This window comes from Theobroma cacao, chromosome 1 (genome assembly GCF_053813885.1).
Source record: "Theobroma cacao isolate CCN51 chromosome 1, ASM5381388v1, whole genome shotgun sequence".
Lineage (NCBI taxonomy): Eukaryota > Viridiplantae > Streptophyta > Magnoliopsida > Malvales > Malvaceae > Theobroma > Theobroma cacao.
Window position 1 is genome coordinate 9,984,734 of NC_142639.1, and position 22,767 is coordinate 10,007,500.

Genomic DNA, 22,767 nt, shown 5'->3' on the forward strand with positions numbered 1-22,767 from the left:
TGGGTTGATGATGTTCCAAATGGGTAGAAATTTATTGCTTTTGTTGAGCTGTGATGACTTTTCTTTTTTCCTTTTTCCCCCTTTATTTTGGCACACATCAAAACTAATAAAGAACAAGAAAAGAAAAGAGTGGTGTGAGAAAAGGGTATAAAGATGTAATTATTTAGTATAAAATTTTTTTCCTCATATTAATGTGCAGCTCTCTGCATAAATTGAGATAGGTTGATAATTTTGACAAAAAGTATATATTTAGAGGGAAAGATAGCATTCAATTATTTAGAGGAAAATATGTAAATAGTCAAATAGGCTATAATGATCCATGAAAAGATTGTTAAATTAGATTTTTAAAAGTGAAGACTTAAATAAGAGTGGAAAAAAGCCAAACCTATCTATTCCCTCACAGCTCTCTGCCCCCTTCCCTCTCTCTCCCTCTCTCTCTCTCTCATAATCAACAACAACAACACTAGAAAAATCTAACACTACACTCTTCCTTAGTCTTATAAAATAAAACAAAGTTTCTAACTCAAAGCCCCCTTTTCTTCTCTCTCTCTCTTTTGAACTTGGTTCAGTGTGGTTTATCCTTCTTCTTCTTCTTCTTCTTCTTCATCTTTATATCTTGTTGCTTCATTCTTGTTATTGTAATTAATTCTATGTCGTCAAATGAAAAGAAAGATCTACATCATTATGATCCTTTCCAAGGATTCAACCGATCGACCTTTCCATTCTTTGACGACAATCCTTCTATGCACAACCAAGCTGCTGCAGCTCTAACAGCTCCAACCCAAAATTTTCAGGGCTTTGATCCTTCTTACATGAGCTTCACTGACTGCTTACATGGCTCCGTCGACTATAACTCCTTTTCAAGAGCCTTTGACATATCTTGTTCTTCATCTGATGTTGTCAGTCCGATCGACGACAGTAACTGCAAGAAAATTGGCACTGCAGATAATTCAGTAGGGAATATTACTGAAAACCCATCCACCCCAAATTCCTCAGTGTCTTATTCTTCTAACGAGGGAGCAGCTGATGAAGATTCAAGCAAGAGCAAGAAAGATAAGCAGCCAAAAGGGGCTGAAGATGGAGATGACAAGTCAAAGAAAGTGTAGGTTATTTTAAGCTCTATTTGGTTGTTGATTCATGGTAAAGGTTGAGAGGTTTCAGAACTTGCTTTCTTTTCTGGCTTCTTGGATTAATAGGTTTCGTACTAGCTACTATCATTTTTTCTCTGACAAACTTTCAAAGTCTTGGAGAGGACTAGCTCATGGTTTCAATATAAAATCCATCGTATATTTCTTTGATCAGTTTCTTCAACTTAGATTATTAATAAAAATTTTCTCTGCCCTTTGGTGGAAGGAATTTCAAGTTATATTTTTTTATTATCATCATCAGCTTTTCCCTTGACCAGCAGCAGTGTTTGAATGCTACATCCATTTCTAGGGATTAGCAAGGGATCCAGAAAAAAGAAATACAGACTGAGAAGCTACAAAACCCTAATACATGATTACCCTTTTACGGACATAATTAGTTGTATATTGTGTTAAATTTTCAGGAACAAACCAAAAAAGGAGAAACGGCAACGAGAGCCAAGGTTTGCCTTCCTCACCAAGAGTGAGATTGATCATCTTGAAGATGGATACAGATGGAGGAAGTACGGGCAAAAAGCTGTCAAGAATAGCCCTTATCCAAGGTGGTTCTATTGATTGATCTATTCAAATTTCTGCGCTTAATTTAGTCCAAATGATTGAATTCTTGATTGATATCTTAATTAATTAGCATATTTACGCCAAAATAAACAGTGCATACATATATATAGTATATAAGTTTATAGCAACACATGATTATCATTCTGTTTAATGCAACACATGATTATCATTCTGTTTTGATAGTATAATCTTGTCCAAATTGCTTTAAATGCAAATCATCCTTGTCCGAGACTCCTAGTAAATTTCATCTGTCATCTGTTATCATTTGCGATAACTGGTGAGTTTAGTACTCGGGAAAATTCTTTTGAAATGTTATTGATCAAAATGATACTTATTTATTTGCAAAAACTGAAGGATATATAACTGTTTATAATGAAGGTTACAAGGTATGCTCCATATATAGGACGATAGATTACACATAGAAATCACTCCATTGTTGTGCAATGATTTCTAGGAAATGAAGAAGTTACCTTAGGTTCTGACCCCAAAAAAGAAGCTAACATGTTACGACTATATGTTAACATAAACAAGATGTTTTGTGATCTCACTATCTTCACTTCCTATCGCTTGGCCACTGCAGAAGTTATTACAGGTGCACCAGCCAAAAATGTACTGTTAAGAAGCGTGTTGAAAGATCATTTCAAGACCCATCAGTCGTGATCACAACATATGAAGGACAGCATAACCATCACATCCCAGCAACGCTCCGAGGCAATGCAGCTGGGGTGCTTTCACCTTCAATTCTGGCATCATCAGCATCAATGGGTCCCAGCTTTCCTCATGAGTTCCTAAGTCATTTGCTTCCATCAACAAGCAATCCAGGAGGAGACACTAACTCTTTGCACTATCAAGGCCTTGCTCCTCACCAGCAGCAGCTTCAAGTTCCTGATTATGGCTTGTTACAAGATTTAGTTTCTTCCTTCACCCGGCAGGCGCCATGAGCTCTTTTCCCCCGTCCTTTCATATATATATATATATATATATATATATATATAAATGAACTAATTCAAGTATGGCTCACTTAGAGCATTGATGAATATCTCTGACTAGCTGGAGTTTGAGCATTTTCTTTTTTCATCTTGCAAATTTCTCTGCACTCTCCTTTCGTCAAAAGGCTGAATGATGGCTATTCTCTTCAAGAAATATCAATCTGTTGTGATATATGTGGCCCCCAAATATGGGAAATGCAAAGCTCTAATGGAGGAGATGGGATTGGTCCAAGTATGAAGTTTGGGACTCCATTTTGTCTATGCTTTTTTTGTTATATATGCAATTGCAATTATTGTGATAGTTGTCGCTTACTCATGTGCCTAGAGATGAAGTCGAAACATTGGAAATTCTTGAGAAGATTGATTGTTTTTTGTTCTCTTTTGTACTATAAATTTCATATTATCTCATGTTCTTAGAGCAAGTACCTTGAAAATTAGCTTTTCTTCTCCATTTAATTGATCCTCTTTCTATGCATATGAGGATCATATAATAATAGCAAGTGTTGAATATCAAGCGGGAAAAAACAAGAGAGAGAAAAGTTGACTTCAAGCCTTGGCTTATCAGGGAAGATGGAGAAAAAGTGTTATCATGTCTGTCAAAGTAAATTGTTGAAGACTTCAAAAGATTCAACATGACATATATATTTTTTTTGTTTGGTTTATCAACATTTTAAAGAGGGTTAATCAATAACTTTCCATTTGATTAAAGTTTGCATTAATATGTAGGTATATACAATTAAAAATGTATAAAATCAGCATCATATGGAAGTTTCAACTAATTAATTTAGTCTATTTTTTTTTGTAAATTAAAATAAGATTTGATAATTAATAGGTTAATTTGAATCACGACCTTATGTTCTTTCTTGTTTCATGCATGCCTATTCCTTGATAAATACAGCCAAGAATAGAAAGTTTGGTTTACACCATGAAGTATTGATTTCTTGTATAAGAATGGAAGTCAAATCAAGAATAATTAACAGGCTCTGACCTAAAAACAAAGTCATCTTAATCAATGGAATCCATAACCAAACATTGTTTAGTTTTAAATGCCTGTAAGAATTAGACTTGTAACAGAAAAAAAAAAAAATTAAATGCAGGCCTATGTAACGATACTTGTATACTATTTGGCTTAATTAATTTACTATGATTGATTCTTATATTAGAGTAGTTAAGGCACTCACTACCTAACCGGTAGCCATATCTCTCCATTTAAGAAGGGCTTAATTAATGTATGCATGTATGTATTGCATGCTTGTTGATTATCTTTACAGGAAGCCATTCAACCATTTTAAAGCATTTAAGAGACCTGCATGTTTTCATATATAGTAATTAGTTTAGGGTCATGATAATGAAATTGAAATTTTCAACAAAAAGTTTGAATTCTGCACAAAAGATTAATATTTTTTTTAATATCATTGGGGTATTTTTAAGTTTTGTTTGAATTTAATCTTTCCCCGAGAGATTTTAAGGATACATTCTCTTATATCAATGTGATGCGTATTGATGATTTTACTTATAGAGCGCTTCATGTAATAATCAAACCCTAATATTGACAAAAAAGAAAAAGGACTTCTTTCCTTACCAACTGAACTAATCTGTATGGATGCAAAAGATGTTTTGAAACTGCTTTGTATGAAAAGGAAAGTGATTAGATCTACACAGTGATCCCATTCTTATTGATTTTCTTTTCTTTTGGGTGTTTCTTATTATTATAAGCAATCTTTTCATATGAGAATCCTATAGAAAACATTTTCAAATGTTGGTTTTTAATAACAGATATACAGAAAATGACATCTTAGTCTCTTACACTGATTAATTCAATAAGATAGGGGAAGAATAATTATTGGGGTGGACTTTTTTCAAACTATGTTATTCTGTTTAGTGATCTGCTAAAAAAATATAGTGTTCAAATGCATAGATATATTGAGAGATTTGTTCAAGTCAGAGGGCCAGTGACATCCACCTAACTCACCTTTATTTAGTATGAGCATTTGGAAGGCATTCATCAGATTATAGGTAGAATATAGATTAAAGTACAAAAGAAACCCTTTCATACCCTATATAAAAACACAAAGGTTGGATTAAATTATTTGCATGAGATCCAAACCACCTCCTAGTAATGGACAAAAGAACATAAATTCTCAAACTGTTCACACTTAAGTGTAGGCTTTCTTTTGAAAATTACAATTTTTTTTTTAAAATTACTTTCATATCTAACCTGACAAAAATTTTTTAGGTACCACCTGTTGCTAAAAGTTGCAAATTCCAAACCCAGAAACTGCCAACTTGCCCAAAGTTAAACCTGATGCGGTTGACATTGATTATGAAATTAATAATCATAAAACTATGACTATAGAGGCAGGTTTCAGACTTGATAGAGAAACAAAAGAGGACCAGATTCAACTTATTTCTCTTGTCAAAGATCCTGAGACTATGGTTTTGTGTTCCTGAGCTTTAGCGATATCGGTTTTCTGTTCAATATAACAAGAAAAAAGAAGTTTTCTCCCTCCACTAATTATATATGTTTGTTGAGTAGTCTTATTCAGGTTGATTAGTTTTATTTTCAAGCAACATCTCTTCAATTTTTATCAATTGATTTTAGATTAGATGTTTGATATAATATCAAATTTATGTGACAAGTTCGTCTACTTATCTGTTTTATTGCCGTTACTGTTATTCCATATTAATCAAGTCTTGAGATTCACATTGAACTTCAAGTTTTATGAGCACTCTGCATTTAGTATAACAGATCCCAAAAGTGGTTGTTTGCTTGGAATAGTTAGAAACAAGAACAACAAAATTTAGTGAATAAAAGCTTTTATTTATTTATTTTGGAGGTTATTGGTTGAGGAGTTGCTATTGTTAGGTAGTTTGTAATATTTGAAGCTTTATTCAAATGTGATTATTCAAGATTAAATATAACTCTTAAAATAAGACAAGTGTTTTTAACAAATACAATTATTGAAAATTGTTTAGTGGATACGTATATTGCAACACAACATATATATAAACAAACACATATGTTGAAATAACAACAAATACAATTTTTTAGTGTATATAAAAGGAACATATACTTCAAAGACAGACTTCATTTTTCAAAAGCATTATGCAATAGACTTATTGTATCTTAAAGAGTCCTTATCTGCAAATCTCCATAGTAGGTAACAACTCTTTAAAACACGCCTCAAGCCTTTCTCTTTTTTTCTTATAGTATTTTTCTAATAATTTTTAAAGAGTTGTTCTCAATGGAGTCTAATCTAAATTCGAGATTTCAGTTCATGAATCAAGAATTCATAAAACTTGATTGGTTTGATGGAACCAATTTCATCCGTTATAGAGATAAAATGTTTTTTTTGCTCACAGCCTTGAAGATTTATTATGTTCTGAATCCGATTCTTATTGCACTTCCAAAACCAATTGATGAAGATTTTAATGCACAAAAGGCATAAAGGAAAAAAAATGTAAAGAATTGATATATGTAGTGGATATATCCTAAACACTTTGACAAATTGTCTATATGATCTTAACTCTAATTTGAAGACTCCAAAGGAAATTTAGACAGCATTGGAGACTACTTACAAGAACGAAAAATGAGTCCTTAAAACAATCTACTTATCATATGAACCATAAGTTTTGGTTTCATAACTAAAAGACATTGAGGTTAAAGTTCCCAATGTGTTACAAATAGATGTAATTCTTTCTAAACTGTCTCAATCTTACAATAATTACAGAAAAAAAGTTCTGCATTATGTTGATTCTATATCAGTAAAATAATTCATAAATTAGATGCAAATAGAATGTAAAACACATATACGTGATGCATTATTTTAGCCCTCTTCTACTATGTTTGCTTTTTCAAAATTTTTAGAATCTAAATTCTTTTCTACCTTCCTTGATTTGCACTCACTAATCATATGGCTTTTCTTTGCACAGTAGAAATAATTTATATTTTTCTTTTTTTTTTGCTTAAAGGTCTATCTTGAAACTTTCAGTACAAATGATTTGAATTTTGTAGAATTGTTAGAATTCTAATTCTTTTCAAAATTATTGGAATTTTGACCCATAAAATTCAACTTAGAATCAAATGGTTGAAATAGTGCATCACAGACACGTGCTTTACATTCTATTTGCATCTGAGTCATGAATTGTTTTACTGATATAAAATCAACAAAATGTAAAACTTTCTTTCCGTAATGATGGTTCACAATGAATTACACTTATTTATAGTGCATCAAGAACCTTATCCTCAAGGTTTTTTAGTTTTGAAACAAAAACTTATAGTTTATATACTTAATCCATGATAAACAGATTGTCACTTATCTTAAATTCAAAATATTTTAAAAATAAAAATTTGTTAGTATCTCATTTTTTGTTCTTGTAAGTAGTCTCCAAGACTACTTAAATGTCCTTTAGAGTCTTCAAATTAAAGTAAAGGTCATATAGACAATCTATTCTTGAAATTTGAAAAAATTTAGTTTCTGTTAATTTACTTGCAAAGAAAGGATTTAAAATTGTCTGCAGCATGTTACAGCACGTCTCAAGCCTTCTCCTTTTTTCTTGTACTATTTTTCTAACAGCTATTGATGATGATTTAGAGTACCAGAAAACTTAATATCTTTAGCAAATTTGATGTTATATTAGAGATTCAGCTTTCAAACATTTTTGAGTCTGGCAAATGCTCATATATATCTCTACAAGACATCAACTACAACAATTATTAAACCAGACAGAGCATTATTAACTCATTAAATGAGGAGAAACATAAACTGAGCAACATCAAATAGACGTTTGGTTTGGACCATGTAATTTAGCAGCACTGATGGGATGGGAACATTAGCATACCTTCTAAATGCAAAGACACATTGAAACAGGTCCAAATGCGCAATTCCTGCAGAAAGATGAGCATTCTTGTAATCCGAAACTTCCAGCTTGGTTAGGCCATCCCAGAGGGTGTTGGAAGCTGAAAATAATACGTCTTTACAAACTTGGAATGATTTTTTGAGCTGGACTGCTGCGGTGTTTTGGAACAGGTGGTCTGCACACTGATGGGCATAGATTGCTTGAGAATACATGCAAAAAAGGACTGAAAAAGTCAAGTCTGTAATGTTACTGGTGCCCCTACCAGTATCTGCTGATATACAATTCAAGCAAACATTGGGTTCCAAGGTTTGGCTGCATATCTTTCGGACAAGCGTTTTGTCATCCTCTGCCTCAACAGGTTTGGACGACAGCAGAAAAACAAGCAAGAGAAATTGAGTAGCAATGGTGAAGATGACCCCATGACCATATCTAAACCAATCCATTTTTGCTTCTCTCCAAAAAACTCAAGCAGCAAAATTTAACCTGCTAGCACCTAGGAAGAAATTATGAGGGGTGCAATCCTATTTCTACCAGTGATTAATTAATTCAATGGTAGTTTCTTCTTACATACTACAGCTGTTTCCTTATGTCTGATATGGGATCTAATTGAATGCTACCTCTATACGTGTTCAATATTCCCTGGACTTTTCCTTCTCAGGCATAAACATCTTTCCAATACATTTCCAAGCCCTTAATGCTGTTCTGGCAGTCTAGTTGTCCTATTATTGTAATTACTGGATTTGGCTCTCCTTCGTTACTTTTCTATCAATTACTTTTCATTATGAATTAATGGAGAGAAAATTAATTGATGGAGAGCCGGATCTGTAATCCCTATGTTAATTTCATTCTATTTTAATTCCATTACCAAAGAAAATGACAATTTATACAAGTTTGCTTGTGTTAATTTTTTCTGATTTCTCAACGAAAAGAAGCCAAGTTATTACATAGATATATGACTTCTTTTTTTTTGAAAGTGAATTATATATATATATATATATATATATATATGTATGTATGTATGCTGAATAGGAACATCAAAATACCGATTGAAGTCTTTAGCCATGAAATTGCTGCAGACTTAGTGCGGAACTCAGCATACAACAGATCATAACACTGACACTGCAGAGTATCAGAAACACCTGTGTCACCTAAAATACAACACAAATTACAGCTTCAAAAGCAAGCAAGGCAATCACTTAGGAACACAACCCCCGGCATTCCTAAACATTGCAACACAGCATTATCCCCTCACGCAAGCTCGGAAAAATCATTCGCCAGAAGCCCTTGTACTCATCGAACATGACCAAACACTCAGAGCCTCACAGCAACCATTCGAAACAGCTTACTATCAGGCTCCATGAGGAAAGACCACCAAGCTTCCATAGGCTGCAATGTGAGAACGGTGCCTTGCTTCTGGGAGAACTCCACTACACAGCTCCTTTGGAAAGAGCTGGAGGATATCAAACATACCTGCTCAGCTCAGTTGGAACAGAGAGCAAAAACCAAAACGCCAGCAAGGGAACAAAGCAGTCTCGGTTGGTGAGTTGCCCCCTTTTCTTCTTCCAAGCCTTTCACACATATAGGTATATGACTTAATTATCATCTGATAAATAAGAGTTTATCAAGCGGATTTGATGAGCATATTTTGTGCTAATCAAAAGTAAAGCCCCGCAACTGATATTGTTTCTTTCATTTTAAAATCCCACATGAATCTTTTTATTTTTTGTTTTGCTTCTTTCTGCAAGTAAGACAAACGTGCAGATGCCATCCACCACCAGGTTGGCTGAGCTAGATTGGACAAAACCTCCAAATTTTGATAGATATGAATGGGACTGTGGAAGTAAGCAGAGGTGGCTATTGGGCAGGTTGCGATGAGTTGGTTTTATTTAGGATTTTGGTCATATTAGGTTTTAGTTGATTTCAAGTTTAGCTCTATGTTTATACGTTTCACAAATTGAATTTTCTTTCATTTTGTTTTTGGTTAAGTGAATAGTTTTATTGATTTGATACAAGTTTGTTGAAATTAGAAAACAGGGATATAACACAGTTTCTGTTCTCCAGTATTCTTGGCACCCAGAAATGTTCATTAAGCTTAATGCAACAACTCAGTTCCTCATCAACACCCAGATCACCACATAACATTTCCAGTCTTAACCACCCAACCGAATAGACATTACAAATATATAGCAACCGGCCACATTGCAAGACACATATCATTGCAATAGCACCCATACACATTTGATCAGTAGCTCTTCCAGCCTACATTACCTTTACAGCCACGCCAAGAATGATTGGTTACGGTCCACCCCTTGTTTTGCTAAAGAATCAGCAAATTGATTTGCAGGCACGCCAAAACAGCGCACACTCTGTAGCATCCCGTAATAAGTCAACAGCTTGAAAGGTTTTCCACCATTTCCATGATCTTTTATGTTTGTCAAGAACCCATCTTGCCACCCTCGAATCAGACTCAATAACCAAAGAATTCTTTTCAATCCATGGCACATAACTCTGCATGGTTAGATTTTGAAATCAATTGGGACCAGAAAATAAAGGCAAGATTTTGAAATCTATTGGAACATAATCTGGCTCAATAAATCCTTATTGGCTTGTCAAAAAGACAAAGAAATTGAGGTAACTTGGTCCAGGTCCAGGGATATGTTAGAGCTGGGTGATTGTTCGACTGTGACCCAGATGAGAATTGGCGTACGAATAAGACTCAACCCAAATGGCCAAAGCTGCGCTGTCCGGGCGGGTTTAACAGATGTTGAAGCAGTTACTAGCGTTTGGGGAGCAGTCCAAGTCAATGTTCTAACCCTTTTCCCTTGTGTCCAACCTCAACATCCACTGTGATAGATATCCTGACTTCTATGTTTGTCCATAAAACCATTAATTCTTACTGAGGCCCATCTCTCTTTAAATATAATTCTTTCAGTAAAAATTAATGATTTAATCTTTTTTAAAACCGGAAAAAATCACAGGGTGATAAATAAGAAAAAGAAATGCATGTGTTAAGAAATGAGAAAAGCCCAAGTAATGTAATTAAGTATAATATAAACATATATTATAAATAATGATGAAGGATAATTTAGGAATATAACAAAATTTGATGTCCTTGCACTCATAATATAAGGAATATTAAATTTTGTAACATTCTGACTCTTAAATGTTCATCACCAATTAAACTTTAAAGTTGACAAGATTTATATCTAATTTTTTAATAATAAATATCATAAAAGGATAGTGCAGGCATACAACGAACTATGTACCTCTAAAATTTATATATTTATATAATATTATGGGTTTTTAATAGAATTCCCATGATTAGGATCGGTTTGATTCTTCTGTTTTAGAGAATGGGATTTAAATTTGACTCTTTTAAATGGAGAGAATACATGTACTTATTTTATCACTGTTTATCAAAATATTCGGATATGCAACATGTAACGCATTCTACCATGTACGTGAGAAGCACCAACAGTGACAACGTTATTCGACGTGCCAATCCAGACTGCAGGATCCAAACAAAGTCAAAAATGTCAACAAAACCCTGCTCCTTGGCTTCATACGAGCCCTGACAAGAGAGCTCGAAAACTAACCTTAGAAGCCAAGGAAAAAAAAGATATTTTTCTTATAATCGGGGATATTTTATATTATCTAATTCGATTAAATAAAATTAAATATTTTATAACCAAATTTGAATTTGATAAAAAGTTATTCAATTTGATAAAGGGTCACTAAGCGAGAATTGTAGCACACCACACCCCAAAGGAAAAATGTAATTGCTTAATGCAAACGGCAACTTGACCACTCAACTGAAACTGGTTTAAGGTATAATTCAAACATCATCATACATGGAACACTTTACAATTCAAACTATTCCATCTAACTTCATTAAATTAAAAACGTTAAGTCTAATCTAAAATGACGTTTTACCATAACTAAAGAAACACCGTGTATTGTCTGATATAAGTTTCAGCTTCCGAAAGGTTTTCTATTCTTAACGTCTGCTTCTTTTTCATATATACGCTTTCGGTGGGGAGGTCAGCGATCAAGAAAAGCATCATCAAAGCTAATAAGGAAATCTTATACAGCAAGTCAATTCATTAAGACCACTGCTTGATTACTGTAAGCTCTGAGGAGGACAATGCATCATAATGGCAAATGAATTCTAAGACAGAATTTGACCAGGTGAAGTAAAGAGAAACCAAGCCAGTGGGAGTGGTTTTCTTGCATCATTACAAAGGGTAAACAAAGTGCAAGGCATTTGCTGTATAAAGAGCAAAAAGGGAAATGAAAATGATCATTGATTCTTCAATACTTTGATGGTTGGTACAAAATAATAAATTAAAAAAAAAAGCAAAAAAGTGATATAAAATATAAATTCAATTACCATCCAAAGAACAGTAATTGAATCCCCGGGGTAAAAAAGAAAAAAAAAAGAAACAAAAAACAATAATCATATAATAGTATAAAAGACAGCCCACCGGTCCCCGAGACACACCTGTACAACAAGAACCCCTATCTCCCTCTTTCTCTTTCTGATGTTACCCTTTCATCTGCTTGAAAGCAGCTTTTCATCCTGATGCGGTGACCAAATGTGTGACATGCCCAAGGAAAAAGTAAAGAAACAGCTGCCAGCAATTCAAAATCCTAATGGGCTATCTTCAAGCTGATTCCTCTCATGGAAGCAGGAAATTTCTCCAAAACAAACAAACTTTGGGATGTACATGTATCAATGGGTTACTGAAAAGCTTTAAATTGACACCATTATTCACCAAGTCATGCTTTGTCAGTCCTACTTATGAGTCGTCTCAGTCACATTGCTCTGTGATTCCCCTGCCTTGCTCTCCATATCGGTTGATTCCTTCATTGATTCGATTTCCATGCTGGCTGTACGGCTCTTTCTGTTCCTTCGGTCCTGAAAAAGATTTTAGAATTCTATATCAGGGCTTTGTCAATGGAACTCGTTGCATGATGATCATAGAAATCTAAGCAAAAGCTAAAAAGAAACATAACCTTATATCTCAGTTAATGAATGGAAATATCTTGACCAATTTGGGAAAGGTTCAAGGAACTACAAAAAAGGCAACACAAGCTAGGGAAAAAGTTCGAGGACATTCAAAACCACATAATTTTGTCATTTATTGGTTTATCATTGAAGGAAAAATCTCCACTAGATGATCATCATCTCACTTTAAACAGAGTACAGACGTGACCACAAAGCTCCACAGGATAAAGACATGACAAATAATATAATGATTCATGTTTCCTCTTGTTGAATCAGTCAAGCGGGTAGAAAGTTATGAAAGCCTTTATAGTACTAGCTGTCTGTTTTATAGATAGGATCAGGTTTCCAAATCAAAAGAATCGTACTGTTTGTTTCACAAGATAGGATGTGCTCATTCAAGAGAAATAAAGTAATAGATAAGAGTAAAGACCAGATCATACTAAATGTCATGTGAGAATATGACTACAAGCTTGAGCATCGGAAATTCATATAACATCAAAAACAATTCACAGACTTCACGAATTGTGCTGAGGCATCATATCATGGTTATTAAACTAAAATAACAAATATAGAGATTATCCCCACCAGCACCTACTCAGGATAACACAGGTTCTCTGCCTAGTGGGATTCTCCTATGTTCTTTTCATTTCTCCCTTAAAGTATGTAATAGTGAAGGGAGGACAGGGGATGCAAAGGACTGATGCTGTACCAAAGATACTGACTACAGAACTAACTATTTCACGCACTAAAATTTGCACCTCAATGCCAAAGATACGCACTACACCTATTACACAAATATTTCATGAAAAAAGAAGCCATAAAGAAATAGACATGAAAATAATATTAATCAACCACCAAATAGAATCCTTGTACCTCACGAAATGGGTATTCATCAGCTTCAAGCATTTGTACAACCTGACTCATTTTGGGTCGCTTATCTGCATCAGGATCAACGCATCTAAGTGCCACCAAAAGAGCACGCTTGAGAGCACGTGTTGTGGGTCTAACTTCAAGATTTGGATCCACTACTTCCTCTGCTCTTCTTGTTCCAACCATCATCTTAAGCCACTCAACAAGGTTGACCTGCAATATGCATATGGTGTGCTGATGAGAAATTCTTGCACAAATTAGCTTGAGTTATATGAACAGAAGGAACTAAACACCGTGAGAGGGAAAGAGCGGAGAGTTTGATGGAAACAGTGTTAGTCTGAATTGAATAGTACCTCATTAGCTGGCCTCCCATAGTCGACAGGGTCTCTTCCAGTGACAGCTTCAAGCAAGAGGACACCAAAGCTATAGATATCACTCCTCTCATTTAACAACCCAGTATTAGCATACTCTGGTGCCACATAACTGAAATTCACATAAGAAAAATTTCAATCAGAAGATACTCAGATACAGTGACAGATTGTTCCTGGAGAGAATTAGAATTTAGAATTACCCAAATGTCCCCATAACTCTAGTTGTGATATGACTCTCTCCCGAACCCAAGAGCTTGGCCAGTCCAAAATCAGAAACCTTGGCATTGAAATCATCATCAATCAAGATGTTACTTGATTTTATGTCCCGGTGAACAACTTTCGGTTCTATTGCTTCATGCAAATAAGCAAGCCTGCAACCAATTATATAAACCAGCTTTTCATCTCATTCAGTTTTTTAAGGCAAATGATAACTTTTTCCAATTATTTCTGGCGTCAATTAAAATACTAATCAGAAGATGAAACATATTTCTAGCAATAATAAAATATCTAATGTTTTTCACTTTAACCAGAGAAGAGAGTTAAATGGTTAGAATTTGAATAAAACCTATATTTTACTTGAATGACAAAAGCATTTAATGATTCACACTTCAAAATTTTTAAATCCAACAAAAATTATTAAAAAAAGAAAAGCTTCAAGTTTGAACAGTGAACTTACGCCTTGGCAGTACCAAGAATAACCTTCATGCGAGCCTCCCAAGTAAGGGTACCATGCTGGCGCATTGCCCCATGTAGCCATTGTTCCAAGTTACCATTATTCACATATTCATATACCAGCATCCTATGTAATCAACCAGCAATTAAAGTTATAATCTGATTTGTAGTCAAATCAAACTCAAATAACTATAAAGACTGGGGTAGGATGAGAAAAGCCTAGCATGCATTAACATATTAATACACAATTATGGTTAAAAGTGAAACTGCAATGAAATCGACGAATAAATCGATGAAACATATTCAAATTTCACCTGTGAACTCCTTCTATGCAATAACCCAGAAGCCGCACAAGATTCTTATGTCGAACATGACCAATGGCCTCCACTTCAACCCTAAACTCTTTTTCTGCCTGTCCCCTACAGATCCAATTCACCAATATTACTACAAAATAAATAAAAAATGCATTAAAAGATCTAAGATAGTGTCTCAGAAGATATCCTTACAGATTATTAAGAAGCTTCTTTACTGCTACTTCAGTTCCGTTGATCAGTCTGCCCCTGTAAACCACCCCATATCCACCCTCTCCAAGCACATTCTCTGGTGAGAAACGATTTGTGGCGAGCTCAAGATCCCTAAGAGTAAACCAGTGACCCCACCCAAGATGTGAAATTTCTGGCAGACCAACTAAGGGAGAGGCTGTTACTAGTCCTCCATATGACAATGCAGACTGCTTTCGGACCGTTCCAGAGCTCCCTTCTTCCCCTGAATGGGAACTAAAACCTCTCTCATGATGGTAAATGGAACTACATTGACTGATATTATCAGGATCACTCGATTTGCTTACCCCCAAATGAGCTAGCATTTTCTCTGAATTTTTATCACTTGATTTATCATGAACAGAAAGGAATAAACTTTCAGGATGATCATTGAAGCTCTGAACCCCGACCTTGTCAACCTTGATATCTTTTGAGACATTTGGTATTTGAGAAAGTGGGAACTTGTCTACTGATCTTCTGGATCTCCTTCGAAATGTAACCCATATAGATAAGATACAAAGAATCAACACTATAAATGCCCCAACAGATATACCAATCAAAACCCAAAGTTTTAGACCCAAAAATGATGTCTTCTTTGATAATTCAGCATTTAAGGCGCCTTCAGATGACATATCTGATCTTCTGGGTTTTAACAGTCAAAATTGTATGTAGTCTCTTGTACACCGGACCAAAACTTTAATGCATTCCTATCTGCATACCAGAAACATGTCATTTAACACCGAACATATCAAAATGAGCAACATGTTTAATAATTTTCAAAGTCCATAGATGCATTTTTTATCAAATTTTATGCAGAATAGGCTATATGTGATTGACATTTCATCCATGCTCATCAAAACCATCCTTACACTCAAATCTGAAGACCCAAAAAGATAATAAATTCCATAAGATTCTTGGCTTAATCTGCACCCACTTACAAGAACCAAAAAGATGAAAAAGAAAAGGAAAAAAAATAGCACGAGAATCTGATACCACATGTAATGACGTTCGTGACATTTTTTAACAGTTTCTTGAGTAATAAAAAAACAACTCTTTTTATGCATTTGACAAATCAAGAAAAACCATTCTGTAAACAAGGCAGACCAATAAAAATTTCACAATAAACTCAACATTCCATGATAAAAATACACCCCAAAAAAGAACACCATTTCTATTGAAAAATGAATAACTTGTGAAAAAGCATCACTTATGATCCAAGTAACAGACAGAAAAAGTAATTCAAAAAGAGAAAGCATTTACCTTGATCTTCTTCCTTGAGCATTCACAGAAGCAAAGAAAAAGCCTTTTATTTTAGCATCCAAGAGGGACTCTCGATGAGCAAAAGATAAGAAGCCAATGCAGAACAAAACCCAAAGGCCTGAAAAGAGGTATAGCTGCAATTGCAAAGAGAAGAGTAGTATACAAGTAGAAGCCTTTTCCTTTTTTTTTTTTTTTTTTGGTTGTGGCCTTCCAAGTGGGCCAAAAAAAGAATTCAGCTAATGATAAAAAGAAATGGGCAAGAAAAGGCCAGACAAAAATCTAATCTTTCAAGCAAAAATGTAGAGAGAGAGAGAAAGAGAAAGATAGAAGCTTACATATATAAGCAAAAAAGAAAAAAGAAAAGGGAAGAGGTGGGTAAAATGGTTGGTGGGTCTTTGGGTGTTTGAGAGAAAGCTGGAAAGGAAGCTTAGTTTGCAATGGAGGAAACCAGAGAGAGAGAGAGAGAGAGAGAAAATAGTAAAGGAAAAGCAAAAATGACGTGAACAAGGAAGGTGGGCATTTATAGCTGGGTAAAGAAAAAAAAATTCCACTGAAAGCATAGAACAACACACACAAAAGTTTATGTTAAAGAAAGTTAAAGAAAAAGAGAGAAATTGAGGAATGGATAGAAAATCATTAGAAAAGAAAAAGAAGAGTCAACCCAAATCCAACTGGAGGAAAGTGGCACAGGAAAACTATTCCTAAAAATAAAAATCTAAGCCTACCTTGATCTCTACTTAATCTAAGCTTAATCTCTACTTACCAAATTGTCCTTCTGTCTCCCATTCATTTAATTCTTAAAAAATTTCATTTGCAAGTAATTAGCATGTCTTCATCTGTCATGAAAATGGCTTTGTAGAGTACGATTCAACCCTTCCATCCATAGACAACTCCACTGTACTTGTCATTATTTTCTTCTTTGGCATTTCATTTGAAGTTACTTACTCGTAAGGTTGTTTTACACACATACACACACATATATAGATATATGTTTTATTAATAAATAAATGAAATAAGTGTCATTTGAACACAAAAACAAAAGATATTTTTATTTAGATTGCAAGAGTAGTCACTATCTTCAACCATTCAACTAATACATCTCACTGAGATTTGGTAGGAACCCAACTTTCCACTGGGAAACAGAAAAAGATGCCATTTATTGGTGCTACATTGGGGCCATTTAATTCAACTTTATTTATAACTATCTAGACCTTCGCAAACAAATCCAAGATTGTATGCTCTCGGCCTTCCATTTCCATTCTTGCTTTCTTTCGAGAACCAAACTTTGTTGAATGCACATATTAAAAAACAATTGAAGGGAGAAAAAGCATCCTCGGTTCTTTGTTTCTTTCTAATGAATTCAATTTCTTTCTTTTTTTTCTTTAGTAATAATCATGAATTTGTTTTGTAGTACTTTGATAGAGAAAAATCTTAAAATATTTAATAATTTGCCTTTTTGACTATTTGTGGGTAATAAAATTTAAAAAGTATTCCAATAAAATTTATAAATTTATATCTGATTCAGATACGTAGTAAAATACTATTATTTTTAATAAAAAAAACAATATAAATATTTGATATTGAAAGAAGATTAGATCACTATTAATTAAAAAACGGAGTTCATCAATTATGGATTTACTACATATGAGATCCCATGTAGAATAAATTTAGAATTGGAAAATATATTTGGTTGATTGATTGACAGAAAAGTTAGCTAAAAGAGTTGATTGTATTTATCAAAGACACATGGTGTATTGAATTCAACACCCTTTCTTTCATCAAAGAAACCTCGGAATAAAGGGCATGGTAGTATGAAATTTCTCCAATAGGTCCAAATTATTTGTTTTAGTACTGCAAGTCCAAATTATTTCTATCTTATCCAAAACTATAAATCAACTCTAATCTCTAATTAAACCTGACAAGCATTGACAGTCATACTAGTAGTATTAATATTTGCATTGCATAAAGTTGGTTGATATACTTCAGAAGCCCATTTCTATCGAGTATAAATAAAATAATCGTGAGACTTTTGAGCAGCCAAAACAAAGTATTTTTTTAGAGTTTTTGAATGATTTTCTTGCAACGGTTCTCAAGGGTAATCATGTCATTTCAAAGTGATCGAACCTAAATACGCAATATTCTGAGATTAGATAAATTAATAATTTCCAAAGGAAACAAGTGTGCCTCTTTCGGGGATATAATCATGGGGTTTAGGGAGAAGAGAAAGGCCCCGATGGGGGGAGTTGTGGCGTGTGACAGCCTTTGATTTCAAGCATAGCTTTGCAGTAAAGTATTTGTCTTCGATTAAACAAATCCTTTTCTTTCTCAGATTTACTTTAAAATTATATAAATTTTTTTATATAATTGTAATAATAGCTTTGTGTTTGTATTGTTAGTTTTTTTCTAAGGGGCAAAAAGTTGTAGCCAATGAGGCATGCATTTGTGGGGCCCAGTTGAGAGATCTGTGAGCCCTAGCTTTGACTTGGAACATCCAAGCCATGATAAGTATAACTCATGTGACTTAGCTTTGTTTTAACAAATCTAGAATTATTCAGATCATATGGGCTTCATGTGTTTTAAGTGTTTAGGGGATCAGCAACCCCACGCGCTTTGCAGCTGAAATCCCACTCGTTTTTCTTCTCTTGTTCAGTATCATCTTATTTTGATTAATTAATTAATTAATTAATAAAAATTAATGAAGGAAATTATAATGGCAACTTGTTAGACTGGTCATCATAGTGACACAAAATAAATATTATTATTATTATGTAAAAAATATGAGAGAAATGTGTTCATATTTCGTGTCTTCGTCCACACCAACTTTTAATTTCATAATTTTATTTCATAAAAAACATCTCATAGATTAAAATGTAATATAAATCTTTATATATCTAATATCACTTTAATACATAATTAATATAAAATTTATTACTTTTCTCTTCATGACATTCACCTTTATTTTTCATTAAAAATTTTTTTTCAATGTAAAATTTTGTGATTATATGTTAAAAGCGTTATCTCAACGATGTATGGTACGCATTCACTCGAAGACCGTGACACTTCACCGCACAACACAAACGGTAGGAATGCAGCCATGGCCATGGGAAATGGGGATAGATGCTACTTTTTCGTTCCTTGAAGTAATGAATGAGACAGATACACACATATTCATACATTTTTGAACTGCTAAACTTTGTCTTCAGGAGGGGTCCCTTGTACCAAGGATAGAAAAAAAAACTAAAAGGGAAAAGAAGGCTTGGTCCCCGAATGAATTATTTAATATCAAATAATAACTATATTTTTATTAATTTTTAATTTTAAAATATATTTTATTATTTTAATAATAAAATGTATGTACCCAAACTTGGCTTTTGAGAACAAAAAGCCCCAACCTGAACTTACTTAAAGCACAATCATGTGCGACCAGTTAAGCAAAACACACACGCACATACATTCATGAAGTGAGAATAGAAGTTGAACATAATTAGATACGATTATATGAAATCCAAAATATTATAAACTTCTGCAAAGGACACCACATTATGAAATAACAAATTTCTTATTGAAAAATAGTAGTAACTGCTCTCCTACTATGTGTTATACATCAACTAAAATGATCAGCACCGTGTTCCCCCCACCACTCCCACACCCACTCCTAAAATAATACATCAACTATTCTAACACGTACCAATTAAGATCACTGGCTAGTCTTCCAGATGAGAATGTGACTACAGTCATGCTATATGCATTGGCTCAGTTAGTGTCTGAAACACATGTAATGCTGCATAAGCCACCTCTAAAGGTTGTGAGCCATTGTGCAACAACAATAAAAACGGATGATGTCAGTTTCAACCTCTATAGTCTTACCTTGCGGTCAATTGTATCTAGACTAGACTCATTCTTGATAAATTTAGGAAGGGCCATGTATCCAATCCTTCTGCAATGAAGATTTGAATATTCGAAGCAGCAGCGATGCTTCCCTCGTGCCTAGCTTTTTTATTCCATAGCCCTTATAGACACCAAGTTTGAGTGCTTCTCGTCCTTCTTCCACAGCTCTTTTTCTAACAGCTGTCAGTAAACCTGACCCTTGAGGACCAATGCCATCATCTAATTTTCCATTTTCCTCAGGTTTCTCATTGGCCATGTCACCAGGCTTTTCTACAGATTGATGCTTGTCTTCTCCCTCAGTTTCAGCTCCATCAACCTGAACATCTTCATGACCATCAGACTTGCTACTACCCCACCATTTATTTGTGGCAATTGATAACCCATCAGATGGGAATCCATACTTAAATTCTTCTGATGTTGTAATTCCTGTCATCAAGTTTCGATGGCCAAAATTCAGGGCCTGCCCAGTTTGTATGTTTTTTGTTCCTTGTTGCTGCAAGTTAGGCAGTGCTGCAGCACCTTGTAATTTGGATAGTTCATTGTTTTGTGGTTGAGAACTGCTGCATACAGAACCATGAAATTGGAAACTTATTAAAACAAGGATAAGGATTATCTGGCAGGAAAGTCTAAAATGGTCAACAATCTGAAAAACTGACATTCCAGTGGGAGAGGAACAGTGCGGTTCAACAGCAGTAATTATGTGCAAAGAAGCATCGACAAGCATACATTTCTCATGAAAGAAAGTTTTATACAGTCTGAACGACTACAATACCAGTAAGTGAAGACAGGAGTTGAAGAGCAATAATCAAGTGCAAGGAAGCAATCAAGCAAGTCTATATGTGTTTTTGCAACAATGAATAGCCTTTTAACTTGTAATCTGTCATCTGTTTTGAAGCTGGGAGTGGTGAGCCATAGGACCAATGACTTCCTCAGTTCTTTTTGATATGGATAAAAGAGAGAGTTGAAGGGCTTCAATACCATTATCTTTAACCTGTCTCATATAAGTGGGACTCCAAATAGTGATACAAGTCAAAACTAGCTCTATTCTTCTCTTGTTGTTCTTTTTGACTAAGAGAAGGAAACTCACATAAACACCCACATCCCAAGTGAGTTTCAAAAGACTAACAGAGAGATGATGTGATGAGATAATGGTACAACTATCTCATGTCATCTGTTAACTTTTAATCTACATCATTAAGAGAATCCTAGTGAGAGTTTTAAGGAAAGACAAGCGTGATATCAGCAATGAATCAAACATATGACTAACAGAAATAATGTGCTTGAACTCTTCTTTTTGCTTAACTACCCACAGAGGAAAAGAAAAAATATCTGTTACAAGCGTAACACAAGAATCTATTTATAGAAGTTTGGAGAGGCATTATTATGTGTCCACAAAGCACTAAGATGGAGCTCAACTAAACTATAAGTATGAAGAATACATTTAACAAACTAATGGATTGGTCCTTGTTTACACTAGATAAGTTCCATGAATTAGTTTTTCTTTTCTTAAAAGAGAAAAGAAGAAGAAAAAGATCATAACTTAAAAGTTCAAACTTGATTTTTCCTTTTATGTTGCATGTTTTTCTACTCCTTGCTAGTATATGATCTACCTTTTTCTTATGAGAAGATATATCATGGTAGATTTTATTTAGCATTATCTTCAATGGTTTTTATTTTAGATTTTCCTACTGTAAAGCATACGAACACAACTCATGGTGATTTATGTGTGCACAAAAGTAAGAGAAGCATAAAACACACAAGTAATAATCAACATGAATCAACAAAAACACCAACTTGACCACCAAGAAGTAGTCAGACACATGAACACAAATGCATCCAATTAATCATGACGACATCAAATTGTACAGATCTTGCTACATCATACCCCTGCCGATGAACCTTTGACAGCTCTGTGAGTTCCTTTCTTCTTTCTCTAGCTGCATGCCTCTTAATTTCTTCAATGCTCTTCCCGGCTAAAAACTGGACCACATTTCAAAATCACATCATACATAGAACAGAACATTGAATAAAAGAGAAATGCCAAAATGAAAAGATTAAAATCTTTCCCAAGAAAGGAAAAAAAAAAAACCCATATCTATACAACAGCATAAACATGTAAATTGTAAAGCAGTCAGAAAATAAACATGGGTATCAAACCAAATTGGTTAAATATTATTAGTTTTAAAAAAATAAATGGGTAAAGAATTGAAATTTCTTTTTATCTTCTAACAAGCTAAACTACCCAGCATCCATCAGAGCTTATGACAGTTTTCATCCATTTATCTAACTTTAAATCATACTAGAACAAAAAAAGGTAAAATCATGGCCTGAAGAAAGGGGTTACCTTCCGATGAGGCCATCTGTCAAGACCATTTTCACGGCAGATTTTCTTGAGAGCACTGGCGCATACACCTGAGGATCGAGAAACAATCATAACCACAATGCCCAAAAGAATTCTCCAATAAACATACCTTAGAAAAAGAAGAGAGAAAAAAAACCAATTACCAAGAGTGGAAGCGGCGTCGTAGAGAGGAAGAGAGAAGAAGTCGGCAATGTCATCGAAGGATAGAGATTGAGTAGCTGCTGAGCTTGAATTCTGTTGTTGTA

At 34.2% G+C, this 22,767-nt stretch overlaps 3 protein-coding genes and 1 long non-coding RNA gene across 5 annotated transcripts in view; 2 read left to right on the forward strand and 2 right to left on the reverse strand.

Moving 5' to 3' along the window:
- Positions 1 to 431: 431 nt before the first annotated feature.
- LOC18612173 (WRKY transcription factor 28-like) lies at positions 432 to 3,100 on the forward strand. Its single transcript, XM_007048811.3, has 3 exons — positions 432 to 1,102; positions 1,550 to 1,687; positions 2,284 to 3,100. The coding sequence occupies exons 1-3, from the start codon at positions 651 to 653 to the stop codon at positions 2,642 to 2,644; spliced, it is 951 nt and encodes a 316-aa protein (XP_007048873.3). The 5' UTR covers positions 432 to 650; the 3' UTR covers positions 2,645 to 3,100.
- A 5,493-nt stretch (positions 3,101 to 8,593) lies between these two features.
- Positions 8,594 to 9,598, forward strand: LOC18612175 (uncharacterized). The gene is made up of 2 exons (XR_001927812.2): positions 8,594 to 9,091; positions 9,298 to 9,598. It is a non-coding gene; the product is annotated as an uncharacterized LOC18612175 (long non-coding RNA).
- A 2,245-nt stretch (positions 9,599 to 11,843) lies between these two features.
- Positions 11,844 to 16,759, reverse strand: LOC18612176 (putative receptor-like protein kinase At2g42960). The gene is made up of 8 exons (XM_007048815.3): positions 16,273 to 16,759; positions 14,980 to 15,723; positions 14,788 to 14,892; positions 14,478 to 14,600; positions 14,002 to 14,172; positions 13,784 to 13,913; positions 13,434 to 13,643; positions 11,844 to 12,470 (listed from the first exon to the last, which is right to left on the reverse strand). The coding sequence occupies exons 2-8, from the start codon at positions 15,642 to 15,644 to the stop codon at positions 12,348 to 12,350; spliced, it is 1,527 nt and encodes a 508-aa protein (XP_007048877.3). The 5' UTR covers positions 15,645 to 15,723; positions 16,273 to 16,759; the 3' UTR covers positions 11,844 to 12,347.
- Positions 16,760 to 19,812: 3,053 nt separating this feature from the next.
- The window catches only part of LOC18612177 (uncharacterized), a 3,164-nt gene continuing 209 nt past the window's right edge, over positions 19,813 to 22,767 (reverse strand). Inside the window, exons 1-4 of one of the 2 annotated variants that reach the window (XM_018117689.2) lie at positions 22,666 to 22,767; positions 22,505 to 22,572; positions 22,046 to 22,140; positions 19,813 to 20,720 (exon numbers count right to left, since the gene is read on the reverse strand). The exon at positions 22,666 to 22,767 is cut by the window's right edge and continues 209 nt beyond it. In XM_018117689.2, the coding sequence (XP_017973178.2) occupies positions 20,183 to 20,720; positions 22,046 to 22,140; positions 22,505 to 22,572; positions 22,666 to 22,767 (803 nt within the window). In that variant the 3' untranslated portion in view covers positions 19,813 to 20,182. The remainder of the gene's footprint in view (positions 20,721 to 22,045; positions 22,141 to 22,504; positions 22,573 to 22,665) is intronic. The other variant, XM_018117735.2, reaches the window with a different exon arrangement.

Bases quoted from the DNA above. Each gene is read 5' to 3' on its own strand.
- LOC18612173 (XM_007048811.3), top strand. From the start codon at position 651: ATGTCGTCAAATGAAAAGAAAGATCTACATCATTATGATCCTTTCCAA. The intron at 1,103-1,549 runs GTAGGTTATTTT...TTAAATTTTCAG, and splicing joins GATGACAAGTCAAAGAAAGT to GAACAAACCAAAAAAGGAGA. The intron at 1,688-2,283 runs GTGGTTCTATTG...TGGCCACTGCAG, and splicing joins AAGAATAGCCCTTATCCAAG to AAGTTATTACAGGTGCACCA.
- LOC18612176 (XM_007048815.3), bottom strand. From the start codon at position 15,644: ATGTCATCTGAAGGCGCCTTAAATGCTGAATTATCAAAGAAGACATCA. The intron at 13,914-14,001 runs GTAATTCTAAAT...TGTGAATTTCAG, and splicing joins AGAGTTATGGGGACATTTGG to TTATGTGGCACCAGAGTATG. The intron at 13,644-13,783 runs GTACTATTCAAT...TGCATATTGCAG, and splicing joins ATGGGAGGCCAGCTAATGAG to GTCAACCTTGTTGAGTGGCT.